Raw genomic sequence first — 12628 nt, 5'->3', positions numbered from 1 at the left:
TGAGCGTCTTTGTGCCTGAGGGATGGGGGTTGAAGAGGCAGGTTCTTGCTTCTGGTGCTGACTCTATAAGGCCCTGTGGATGCTCTCACGGGCTTCCCCTGAGTCAAGGTCTGGGATAGATCAGCAAATGCTGCGTTTTAAATGGGTCGGAGAAAAATTGTGTTGCTTATTGTCACACTCGACTCTTAAGGTTTTCTCTTTGTGGGATTTCTTTTTCAACCCACCCTGTAAAGAAATATAATGGCGTGGGTGTCTGTCTCAGTTGGGGAGTCTATGCCTAATACTGCCAAGGCCCGAGCTTGATTCCCAACTCTGCAGGATGAAACCTGAGATTGTCATCCCTAAGATCAGCTCACGGTGTTTTTAACTCAGTCTAGGGGATGCTTAATTTGCCTCGGAACTGGTTGTTTATTTGTTTCGTTTTTAAGATTTATTTATATATGTGAACACACTGTTGTTGTCTTCAGACCCACCAGAAGAGGGCATCAGATCTCATTACAGATGGTTGTGAGCTACCATGTGGTTGCTGAGAATTGAACTCAGGACCTCTGGAAGAGCAGTCAGTGCTCTTAACCGCTGAGCCATCTCTCCAGTCCCCATTTTATTTATTTATTATTTTTTAATGCATTTATTTGTTGGTCTGTGTGGACATGCACATGCTATACAGCACGTTTGGTGGTCAGCCATCAACCTACGAGAGTTGGTTCTTCCCTTCGGCTGTGTGGGTTCTGGGGATGCATCCTGAGTTACAAGGGTTAGCGGCAAGCACTTTTACTCAGTGAGCCATGATGCTGGCCCCTCAGAACAGCTCTTAGGTGATGTGTCATCGTGAGACTATAGCATGCACGTGGCTTCTTCGGGTTTGTCGCTGTAGCCTTTGTGGTTTTGTTTCTTTGGGTTCCTCTGCCTAATGTTTGTCATGTGAGTGTACACTCTGTGATGGTGACGACTCATGGTCCTCACCTACACCCATCCGCAGGGAAAGGGGGCAATACTCCACCCCAGCCCAGTCATCTCAGAAGCTGGAAAACCACTGGGTAACAGTTTCTGAGGTAGGCAAGCATCCAGACAGCCCAGCTTAGGTTTCCTATTTCGCTTCTCAAGATCACACCTTTTAGCCTCAAGAAATTGTCCAAAAACGCTGGGAAAACACAAATAAAATATGAGTTAAAATACAAACTCTCTTATGTTTTTGTAACATTTATTTTTGTGTGGGTGTGTCTGTCTGTCTGTCTGCCTGCCTGCCTGCCTGAATGTCTGTGTGCAAAGGTATGCATGTGTGAAAGTCAGAAGACAGCTTATGGGGCTTGGTTCTCTCTTCCACTGCGTGGGGCCCAGGGATCAAACATATCGGACGTGGTGGCAGTCACCTTTTCCAGCAGAGCCATCTTGGTGGCCTCTGGTTGTGCTCTGATACATATCTCTAGAGGTAGCAGCAGATAGCCCTCAGGCATGAACTTTAGGGGGGGCCACAGCTCCTGAGGAGCAAGAGAGAAGGAGATGGTTGTAATGGGAAAAGACAGGAGAAAGGCAAACAGCATAGGCTCTGAAATTCAGGCTGAGCGCCCTCCACCAGCCTCATCCTGCACTGTCACCCAGTAAGTGGGGACATGTTGTTACCCCCTTCTCAGAAAACTGGTTCTCTCTGTGCCACCCAGCACTCCCACCTGCCCAGACCTTGCGTCTTGATCATACAGTATACACACGCTGCCCCTGGACTAAGTCCTCAGCTGACTCCACCCCACAGCAGGGTAGGAAGAGTCTAGCTGGACTTTTCTCAACAACCGTTTGACGTCCACTCTGGGTCAGGAGTTCCTGGAGAGACACAACCTGTACAGTGGATCAGATTACTGTGAAAAATTGTGGCATCTTTCTCTAGGCGCCTCAGGGTATTGTGATGCCCCAGAGAACAATTCTTCATCCAGTAAAATGCTAGGAAGGTGGGAAGTGGGCTGTGAGCTATCAGCGATTCTGGGCCTCTCTTCCCTGGACTTTATCTAAGGAAGTTGACTCTCATCTGGTTTAAAAGGGAGGGGATGATGGTAATGGTGATGATGATGGTGGTGGTGATGATGATGGTGATGATGGTGGTGGTGATGATGATGGTGGTGGTGGTGATGGTGGTGGTGATGGTGGTGATGATGATGGTGATGATGGTGGTGGTGGTGATGATGGTGGTGGTGGTGGTGATGATAGTGGTGGTGGTGATGGTGATGGTGTTGATGATGGTGGTGGTGGTGGTGGTGGTGATGGTGATGGTGTTGATGATGGTGGTGGTGGTGATGATAGTGGTGGTGGTGATGATGGTGGTGATGATGGTGATGGTGTTGATGATGGTGGTGGTGATGATGGTGATGGTGTTGATGATGGTGGTGGTGATGATGGTGGTGGTAGTGATGATGGTGTTGATAATGATTTATCAACACTGAGTGACTAAATGAGCTAGGCATACATTTTATTACCTTTGGGACTTTCACCTTGTATTTCTTTAAACATCAATTTCTCACCTAGAAAGTGGACTACTCATAGCCCCCATCTTGCAGGTTTGAAGTGAGGGTTAAATATGAATTTAAAATGTGTCTCTTAGGGGTTGGGGATTTAGCTCAGTGGTAGAGCGCTTGCTTAGCAAGCGCAAGGCCCTGGGTTCGGTCCCCAGCTCCGAAAAAAAGAAAAGAAAAAAAAATGTGTCTCTTAGCACAGAATTTGTGTCCCATAAATGTAGATTTCTCATCAATTGCTAGCCCCTGTCTGACTTTGTCTCTGTCTCTCCTGTCTCTCTCTCCCCTCTGACTTTGTCTCTCTCTCCCCTCTTTCTCCTCTATCTTTCTTCTTTCTCCCTCTCCTGTCTCTGTCTCTCTCCTCTATGTCTCCTGTCTCTGTCTCTCTTTCCCCTCTGACTCTGTTTTTCTCTGTCTCTCTCCTCTCTCTCCTGTCTCTGTCTCTCTCTCCTCTGTCTTCTGTGTCTCTCTCCCCTCTCTCTCCTCTGTCTTTCTCCTTTCCCTCTCTTTCCTGTCTCTCTCTCCCCTCTGACTCTGTGTCTCTCTGTCTCTTTCCTCTGTCTCTCACTCCTGTCTCTCCCGTCTCTGTTTCTTTCTAACTCTCTCTCTCTCTCTCTCTCTCTCTCTCTCTCTCTCACACACACACACACACACACACACACACACACACTACTCTTTGATACCATTTCTGGCCACCCTCCATTTCCCCTCTTATCTTTCCTCCAGCCCCCAGCGTCTGTTCACTTTCTAGTCTCCAGAGGCATCTGAGGACTTTTAGGGACATAAGAACTGAGATAGCTATAGGTCGTCTTAAATGACAATTGAAGTCAGGGAGCAGGCCAGGGACACATTCTGATTTTACTGATCTACTTCAATACTTCAAAGCAGTCTAGGTGCCCACCTTTTTATTTTTTTAAGTAAGCCCTCTCCCCAAGAGAACCAGACAAAGGAAGCTGGCATTGCCCCAGCTTGCAGCAGGTTTCGTTCCCTTTGATTGGCCAGCCTTTGAGCAGAGCCAAAGGCCTCTTCTGTTTATTTAGGATGTATGTACTCTTACTAAAATAAAAGCCTGGGGCCTGACACAGAGCAGCCAATTCACTCTTTACAGGGAAAACTAGATGCTATTTTTTCTTCTAACTGGCTTTAAGTCTTCATCATTGTTTTCTTTGGAATACAAATGAGGGGAACTCTTGACCAGCAAGTATGTTCATAGTACCACTTAGACTTTTTAAAACTCTGTTGGGAAGGATGTGTTATGTATGAGTCTTTTGCTTGCTTGTGTGTCTGTGTACCATGTGAGCAGTACCCCTGGAGGCCAGAAGAGGGCGCTGCACTCCTGCAACCGGAGTTACTGATGATTGGGAATACTGGGTGCTGTACCTCGGTCCTCCTGAAGAACAGCTGAGCCCTTTCTCAAATTTAAGATGTAAAAAGTTTGTATATCTAAGGTTAGGTGAGATAGTGCACACCTGTAATCTCAGCACTTAGGAGGTAGGGACAGGGGGTCTACATAGTGAGTTCCAGGACAGCCAGGGAGACATAGAGAGAGACTCTCTCAAAAACAAACCAGCAATAAATATTTATAGTGGCAATATAGAATAGCTTGTTTGCTTATTACAAGGACTCCAACCTGCTCTCCCCCAATAATTACTATTGGTGTTCAAAAACAATCTACCTTCTATATCACAGAAATGGTTTTTAAAATGGAGTTACCTCCAGGGTGGGTGGGAGGAGGGGTGAGTTTTGTATAATAAAAGCAATGAGTGGGGTTGGGGATTTAGCTCAGTGGTAGAGCACTTGCCTAGCGAGCGCAAGGCCCTGGGTTCAGTCCCCAGCTCCGAAAAAAAGAAAAGGGGGAAAAAAAGCAATGAATGAAATATTAAGTTGGTTGGGTAAATAACAAAATTCGAGGGTGCCATGAGCAAGGAAATGGTGCCTTGAGTGAGTATGCCCACTGTATTTATGAGGACCCGAGGTTTAACAACGTTAATAATTTTTCTTAGGCTTTAATGCTAGTGAAGCTAGCTGGTGCCAGGTGGGACTGGGACCTCTGGGGAGCCACTGTAGCATTTTCTCAGTACCCCTGTGGCCTGTTCTTTCATTGCTGTGTAAGGTGGGGGAGTGCCGACCCAGTTAATTAATGGATATTTTCGCAGGAAAGCCTCCCAGTCATCTTTTACAGAGAGCTCATGCATTCTCAGTACAGCTGATACTGTACTGAGATTTCAGGAAGCTGAAGCCCTTCCGGGGCACGCAGTTGGGATTGAGTGTTGAAGTGTATCCTGTAATGTATCCACATTTGAAAATGTGCAGATAAACCAGGTCATTTCTAGAAGTGGCGTTTAATTTGTTTGTTTGTTTTTTAAGTTCTCTGCTAAAAAATAAAAAGCATACTGTCCTCTTTCATTTGTTGAATGAGTTAGGAGGGGAATTAGGAAGTCTTGTTTGTGTGTTGGTTGGAGGATGGAATTTGCACATTTGTGTGTGGTGTTGCTTTTTCTTTAAATAATTACTACAGTATAATTCATTCTATTGGAAACTCCCAGTCAGAAATGTGCTGGGGAGAAGAGGACCCAGTGGCTTTCTAGATGGCTGGTCAAACCTCACCTGACCGGGTGCTGCCTGTCATTATTACAATACAGTTCTCTTATTTAAATGCCTTCACTGAGCTTAATAGTTGTGGGAAACAAAGCGGATTGAAATCAGGGCACACGATACCAAGAATTAATGAAGGAGAAGGCAGGCGCCTACTGCCTTTGCATCCTAGCCTCTTCATGCTTAAGAAATAAGGCGTGTTGGTCTGTGTGATTCTTAGAAATGACAACATGAAGAAACCGGTCCATGGTGGAATCCGGGCGTTCGCCAGGCGAGCCGACTAATCATGTGAGCACGTGTACCTTCCCTTCAGGCATTGGGGCTAGGATGCCCCTCAAGAAGCCTGTATTGCACATAATGCGGATCCCGGTCTGCACATCCCAGAGAAGGAAGGAAAGGCCAGGCAGACGTCTGGCTTCTTGGTTGCAGCGAGGCTGACGGATCCCCCCTCCCCCGCCAAACACACTCACACACCCCTCCCCAGACGCCGCTGCTTCCAAATGCAAGGGTGCAGCTGGCTTACCGCAGAGTGCCGCAGTTGAGTGTTTTCAGGGACAGACACAAGGGGAAATCGCAGCCTGAGCACACCCGGGGCAGCCGCCTGCCAACCTTTCTGCACCGAGGAGCCTCAGGCAGCTGGCAAATTCCTCATCCCGGAGCGGGGAGGTGGAGGCTGGGTGGGAGCTCAGGTTGAGAAAGGCAGGGACTGGGGGCGGGGCTTCAGGCCATCCCTCAGTAGGGGGCTGCAGGGTGGGCAGCCAGGAGGCCCAGACATCCGTCCACCCCGGGGCAGCAGCTCACGGTGCAGGTGGGGACTCGGCTACCATACCTGGCTGTGGCTGAGTATGTGGGCGGCCGCAGGCAGTAGGCAGGCATTGCTGCTTATGTCAGCTCTGAAATGAAAGCAGCTGAGGCCTCTGCCTCTGAAGGCTTGCAAGGGAGATCAGCACCCAGCAAATAAGAAGCCAGCCCTGGCCCCGGAGGAGGAGGAGGAGGAGGAGAGGTTAAGCATCCCTCTCCCGGTGTCCTTTAAATGTGGAGCGTGGCCGTCTGCTTCTGACCCTCGCTTACATCACTAACCTGTGACCAGCGCATCTCCACGCCCGGTACCTGCTCCTCCAACAGCAGCTTCCAGTCCTAGGAGCCTCTTTGTATGCGGCAGACATGGCCAGCCAGCAGGATTCCGGCTTCTTTGAAATCAGTATCAAATATTTACTGAAATCCTGGAGTAACGGTGAGTTAGAGCAAATACGTTTTTTGTTGGTTTGTCTTCTGGATGCTGCCGAGGTTGGAGAAATCAGGTCTCAACTGGACACATATGTTTGGTTTGTGAGCTGAGGAAGTTTCTCTCTCTCTCTCTCTCTCTCTCTCTCTCTCTCTCTCTCTCTCTCTCTCTCTCCTCTTCTGCTGTGAAAAATCAAACACGTCAGTGTCTGAACTATCCCTGCTCAACTTTGAAGGTTGCAATAATAGTAGATTTTTTTTTTCTTTTGCTTAAAATTTTCAGAGATGCGGCCCTTCCGACTCTCCGGAGGGCAGGTTTCGGTGTGTCAGGCTGCACACTGCCTGTTGTTTATTCGCTGCGTTCAGGCTTCATCTAAATATTTTGTGAAGTGCAGTGTAACTGAAGGGGTGTGGCAGGGTGGGGAGTACTTTGTAAATGTCTTATTAGGGTATTGTCTGAGGAGGGAAAACTACTTGGAAGTCCAAAGCCTAAGACTCATCTTTGTTAGGCATGGACCCATCTGCAGATGCATTTGATCTTTCCCTGGTCCCTGAGGATGATGTTCAGAATTCTATTCATCCATTCCAGCTTCTAGAGATCTCGGTGCAAGCATGCTTCTGAAGTGTAAACAAGAATGGGTCTGACCCAGATGGCTCCGTCAGGCTATAAAAAGAGCATGGCTCTGAAGTTGCATTTCGGACCTATGTAAACATTGTTAGCGATTCACTATTTCAAAAAGGCAACCTCTAAGCCATCCTGGGTCCAGGTCAAAATCAGACTGAGGCCTTCTGGTTGTTCAGAAATACCTTGTATTTTTCTGCACAGTTTAAAAGCAGAGTCTTACCGATGCATCTGCTTTTGTACTGATTTTGTGCCAAAAGACTGACAGGCCTGTAGACCCTCTCGATGGTTTTGAATGAAAAATGTGTTACTAAGAATTATTTTCTATATTTTGTTGGGTATATACTAATTAACGCCTACCTGGAATCCTGACAGGTGCCAAACGTATATATCCTCCATGAATGACCTGTAGCCAAAAATTCTTTTTATGTAAACAAACCTAGGCAGGAGAACTTGGACTGGATTGTTTTGAGAAGGCTGAAGCGCCTGCCTAAAGATATTTGGGGGTTGCATCTCTGGGTGATATCCACAGAAGCCATTTTCCCAGCTCGGTGAGACCCGCTGTGCACTAGGGGGCTGGTCTGGAGTGTTTTTTAAGCAAGTGGGAGACCATTTGGGAGAATGCTACTGCTTTGTTGAAGCATAAACCTTTGAACTTGGGTTCATTTTCTGGATACTCCACACTCACGGATGGATCTTCCCTTGTCTGGTGACCCACTGATGAATGAAAATCATCTGACAGGCTGGACACTAGAGAGAGCAGTTTGTCTTGATGGGGAACAAACAGCAAAACACCCTGCTTGCAAGTGTGACATCAGGCTGTGGATTTTAAGCTTTGTTTGGTTATTCCACTGGCTGCTTCTTTCCGTCGGGTTTCGCCATGCCTGAGGATGGAAAATTACGTTGTACGATACCTGAAGGGATTTCTTTAAAATCCTCTCCTCTCCTGTGTCTTCACACGACAGGAGAGATAAGCGCTTCATCTTCTTTAAACTCCTCACTTTCTCCCTGCATCCCCATACCAGGAAATGATTCGAAATGATTGTTCGCCTCAACTTTGAGAGTATCTGTTGACATAATTTCAAATCCTCCCAGGTCATTCAGCAAAGATTTACCGAGTACCCTGCTTATCTGCCAGGCTGTGGGGTATGTGGAAGAGAAGGTTACCACAGAGCCCTGAGTGTGTGTCCTAATTCCTTTATTTCTAGAGACTGAAGGTGATAATTACCCAAGTGTTCTTGGGGCGTGCGGCAGGTCTGGATGGTTTTATACCTCTTTCTTAAAAGAGCAAAAAGGGACACACTAGCTGCCTATCCCCTTTGGGCTTCTTACAACCCGCGTCCAGCCTGGCATAGTTCTCATCTCTAGGTTTTAACATGTTTCCAGTAGCAAACAGAGAGGAATTTGCCTGTACAAAACAGAAGCCTCAGGGCTTCGCCTATGAATGTAACCTTGGCTGAGAGGATGTACCGCGGGGCCAGCAGCTAACCGAGTGTGCGCTTGCGCATGCTCAGCTTCCCAGGTTGGCAAGCGGAGGGTGGCCGCCCACATACCTGCATGGAGAACCAGCCCCCTAATTACGTGGTGGTGCTTATTTACACAAGTGCAGCAATTAAAAAGCAATAAAACAAACTTTGCAGCTACAGCTGACTACTTTGCTGAGCAGTAGTAAAGGGGGCGATGACGTCATAAACTTTTACGGGTTAAGGTTTCCATTTGATAGAGAAAGGGCACGTTGTGTCATTGTGTGTGTGTGTGTGTGTGTGTGTGTGTGTGTGTGTGTGTGTGTGTGTGTGTGTGTGTGTACATTCTTCTTTGTCTCATCAGAAGGATTAACAAGCCAATTAAGCAAACTAGTCGCTGCCTGGTGAGATGAATTGGTTTCTACTTGGTGTCCTGGACGCTTTTTTCCCCGTGGCACCACACACACCACACCCATCCTGTCAGGCTGCCCTTTGGTTTGAATGAAGGGAGGACTTGTAGTAGCCTGATGTCTGGAAATGTCACTTCCTCTTATACAGACTCACCAAGCAGCTTTTTCCTTAACTTTCTTGGACAACTGTCCTGATGTTCCCTGCACTGCATCCAGACCTTTGCCAGCCACTCATCTGCTGTGCCTGGTGTCTATGGCCGCAGCCACCCCACGGTCTTCTCAGCCTCTCCGGGAGTGTTCTCTGGCCTTCTAATAGCAAACTCTGCTACCCATCTCCCTCAGAGTGATATCTTCCATACCCCCCCGCCCCCACTCCTGTCTCCTTTCTTCTTTTCCTCTAGTCTTCCGCAGTTCGGTGACTTGTTCCCACATCCCTGGCCATCCCCACCTCCACCCCACAATCTGGCAGACTCTCACCAGCACCAGTCACAGAGCCAGAGGGGCTTTCCGCCAGTCTTCTCGGGACTGTGCTTGTGTGGCCGTGGACGAGCCGATGACTCTGTTTCCTCGTCAGTGGAAAGCAAGCAGAAGTAGCGGGTGCCTCGTAGGCATGGGATGCTCAGGCACAGCACTTGGGACAACATCCAACACACTGTGGATGCTTGATAAATGTTAAAATAATACAGATGTGTTCTGGTACTCCTCTGCCCTCTGAAGCTACTTAAAACATGGCCTAGATTGTCTTAGTCCCTTCACTTGGCATCCTCAGTGGATTATTTGATGAACAGTCAACACTTACTTCACCCCTGGGCAAGAAAAGTCTGAGGAGAGATGAACAATTCAAAGTTTATTTTTAAACTTTATCCCCCTCCCCCACCCTTTTTATCTCAACCGCTATCAAATCCCTCTGCTTTCCTTAATGTGTGGAGTTGGCTTGGGAGTGTCTCAGTGGCAGGAAGTCCCTTTGGCCTTCCCCATTACTCTGGATGAAGTTTGGAATGGCTAGCTTCAAATTCCCTGGTAGGGGAGGAGAGTTTACACAGAGAGTGTGAGTGTGTGGGCTTTGCCATCGTCTGAGAAGTCTAAATGGCTTCCTTGTGCTACTAACCACCCTATGACGCCCAGGGAACACTGGCCCAAAGAGACTAAAGCACATTCAGAGTCACCTGGCTCCTAGGGCGGCCGGCGAACTCCCGCCCTGTGGATGAAGCCGGTCTTTGCTGCCCACTGAGGGCACCTCTATGATCACTCATTGTTTCAGGGCCTTAGAACTCGACACACAATGAGCAGCTCTGGAAGAACTGAGTGACCTCTTCGCATCGAGATGGGTGTGAGCCCTGACATGGCTAGGGTTGTTCTAAGAAAACTTGTATGCATCAGCAGAACCAGAGCCGGGGTTCCAAGTTGCAGTGAGTTAATTCTGCCGACAGAGACAATATTCCATTGAGCTTGGTGGATCGAGATGGTAACCCCAGCCCTTCAGAGGTAGAGGCAGGTAGATAGGGAGTTCAAGGTTACCCTCATCTGTGTGAGACCCTCACTGAGAGAGAGAGAGAGAGAGAGAGAGAGAGAGAGAGAGAGAGAGAGAATCCACTCAGCACAGAAATGCTGGCTTGATGACATTAGTTGCTGGGCCAAAGAAATCATGAGCAGTACAATGAGCTGTGAAGCTGTATTTACTGTAGATACGGCAGGAAAGCTGCACGGGCTCCAAGAGAAAGACTTTTTATAGAACTAGAGTAAAGATGTGGAAAATTATATTAATAGAGTTGCCTGAACCTATTTATTGATAGGTCCAGTTCAAGTGCAGACACATATTGGAGTGTGCAGTGTGTGTGTGTGTGTGTGTGTGTGTGTGTGTGTATGTGTGCTGAGATTTGAACTCAGGGCTTCATACATGTGGATCGTGTGCTTCACCACTGAGCTACATCCCAGCATTTGACCCTTTCAGTGGAGGAGTGGCCACACACTACTGTCTGTGTTCGGGAAAGGAGAGGCTGCTGTGTCCCTGCAGCTCATAACTCTTTGGTGATGGCATATCCTCAGAGGCCACAGGGTCGCTTCTGCTGAAGCAGCTTATTAGCCTAGTGAGAAACAACACCCTATGCCAGCATCCATGTTCTCCAGCAGAGAGGGATTGATTATTGCTGGCTGGCTTTCTTGTGTACTTGGGACAAATGGCTACTTGTCATGCCTGCTAGTGTACCAAAGCACATGCTGGCCTCAAGGCCCTCTCAGATACACATGTACCTGCTACCGAGTCCATGCTAGCATCCTGGCTTTTCTTACCGTGCCTTACCCTAATTCTTTCTAGCCTATAGGCTAATCTTTCCCCAGCCTCTCAAGTCCTTATATCCATGCTATTTCAGCTCTGCGTTCTCTTACCCCCTCATAGATGCCCCGACTTGCTCCTCTCTCCTGGTTTCCTTTGCCCCCACTCTCTCTATGTTTCTCTATTGCTGTCATCTGTGTGACACGTTCCCCTACTGCCCATGGCCAGGTCCATCCCACTGGTCATGTTCAGTCTCCTGCTTCCTCTCCCTGCTCTGGGCTGTACAGACGTCCCTGGCTGTGCTCTCCCTCGAGTTTACCATAAAATCCTTCCCTTCAGTGATACTTTGTAGCAATCATGCCCTTACTGAACACATCTGGTGCCCAGGCACTGAGTTTATGCAGTAGTTATGGTTGTTGTTTGTTTTGAATTGAAGGCACACTTCATTAAAATCGAGGCAGGCCGTGCCTGAGCAGCCCTAGAATGACAGACACAGCCGTTTTGTGTTGAATGCCGTGCTCAATGACACAATGTGAATATAGGACAGTCACATAATTATTCATCCAAACCGGGACACTTTCGAGAGTGAAAGTTAATGATGGCGCAGGAATGCTGTCTTCTGAGACTACCTTGGGCAAAAGAGGCCGAGTGATTGTCTCTTCGTTCCTTCCAACAACCCTGTGGGATATATAGTATCCACATTTCTTAAACTTGGGAAAAAAACATTGAAACTGGAGAAAGTAATCTGTTGGTTCAAAGCAGGAGGTCAGTAGATGCTGTCCACCCCTTCCCAAACACTGATCACAGTATTTTGTTTGTTGGTTGGCTTGTTTGCTTATTTAAAAAAATTGTATGAGTGTTTTGCCTGCATAAATGACTGTGCATTGCTTCTGAGTCCAAATCCCCTGGGACTCAGGAAGATGATGCTGGAGCTGCCATGTGCATGCTGGGAATCTAAGCCCAGTCCTCTGGAAGAGCAGCCAGTGCTCTTAGCCACCTAGTGTTCTCTCCAGTCCCTGCACTGTTTTAATATTTGCCAAAAAGACCAAAGGATCAAGAGCACTGTTGGGAACTTGGTGTTTTACAACTATTTAAATTTTTATTGCTTAATACTTTCTGCCAGTTCTTAGCCTCTGGCACACCCTGCCCTCCTCCCTGTGTGCTTAAGTGTGTACAATTTCTCTCCCTCTTCCCCATCCCTCCCCCTTCTTCTCTCCTCTCCCTCCCCTCCCCCTCCTCTCCCCTTTCCTCTCCCCCCACCCCCCTTCAGACACACACACACACACACATACACACACACACACACACTTTTTTTCTTCCTTGCAGCAGAGGACCTTCTGTTTTGGATGAGCCTCTTTGGAGGGCTTAAGCTAAGTATCTGCAAGTGCTCTCCATGTGTTTTTTTTTTTTTCTCCTTTTCTTTTTTTCGGAGCTGGGGACCGAACCCAGGGCCTTGCGCTTGCTAGGCAAGCGCTCTACCAACTCCCCATATGTTTTTCAAATACTACAGGGCAGTCTCCCCCCCACCCCCATCATCTTCACAT

General features: G+C 47.8%; 1 protein-coding gene and 1 long non-coding RNA gene across 9 annotated transcripts in view; one reads left to right on the top strand and one right to left on the bottom strand.

Moving 5' to 3' along the window:
* Positions 1-6113, bottom strand: part of LOC102546827 (uncharacterized) — a 40494-nt gene extending 34381 nt beyond the window's left edge. Inside the window, exon 1 of one of the 2 annotated variants that reach the window (XR_015634569.1) lies at positions 5923-6113. This is a non-coding gene — a long non-coding RNA (uncharacterized LOC102546827). Of the gene's footprint in view, positions 1-5616; positions 5754-5922 lie in introns of those variants that run through there. The other variant, XR_015634570.1, reaches the window with a different exon arrangement.
* The window catches only part of Fry (FRY microtubule binding protein), a 394540-nt gene that overhangs the window by 145133 nt on the left and 236779 nt on the right, over positions 1-12628 (top strand). For 2 of the 7 annotated variants that reach the window (XR_015633957.1, XM_087578217.1), the window contains exon 1: positions 5586-6327. The exons of 4 other annotated variants lie outside the window; for them this stretch is intronic. Coding sequence is in view for 2 of the 3 variants with exons in the window: in XM_087578217.1 (XP_087434343.1) it covers positions 6258-6327 (70 nt within the window). In the remaining variant the exon portion in view is untranslated. 7 annotated transcript variants of the gene reach the window in all.

Source organism: Rattus norvegicus, chromosome 12 (assembly GCF_021556685.1).
Source record: "Rattus norvegicus strain SHRSP/BbbUtx chromosome 12, alternate assembly SHRSP_T2T, whole genome shotgun sequence".
Lineage (NCBI taxonomy): Eukaryota > Metazoa > Chordata > Mammalia > Rodentia > Muridae > Rattus > Rattus norvegicus.
Note: the sequence above shows the minus strand (reverse complement) of the source record. Positions and strands in the feature narration are given on the sequence as shown.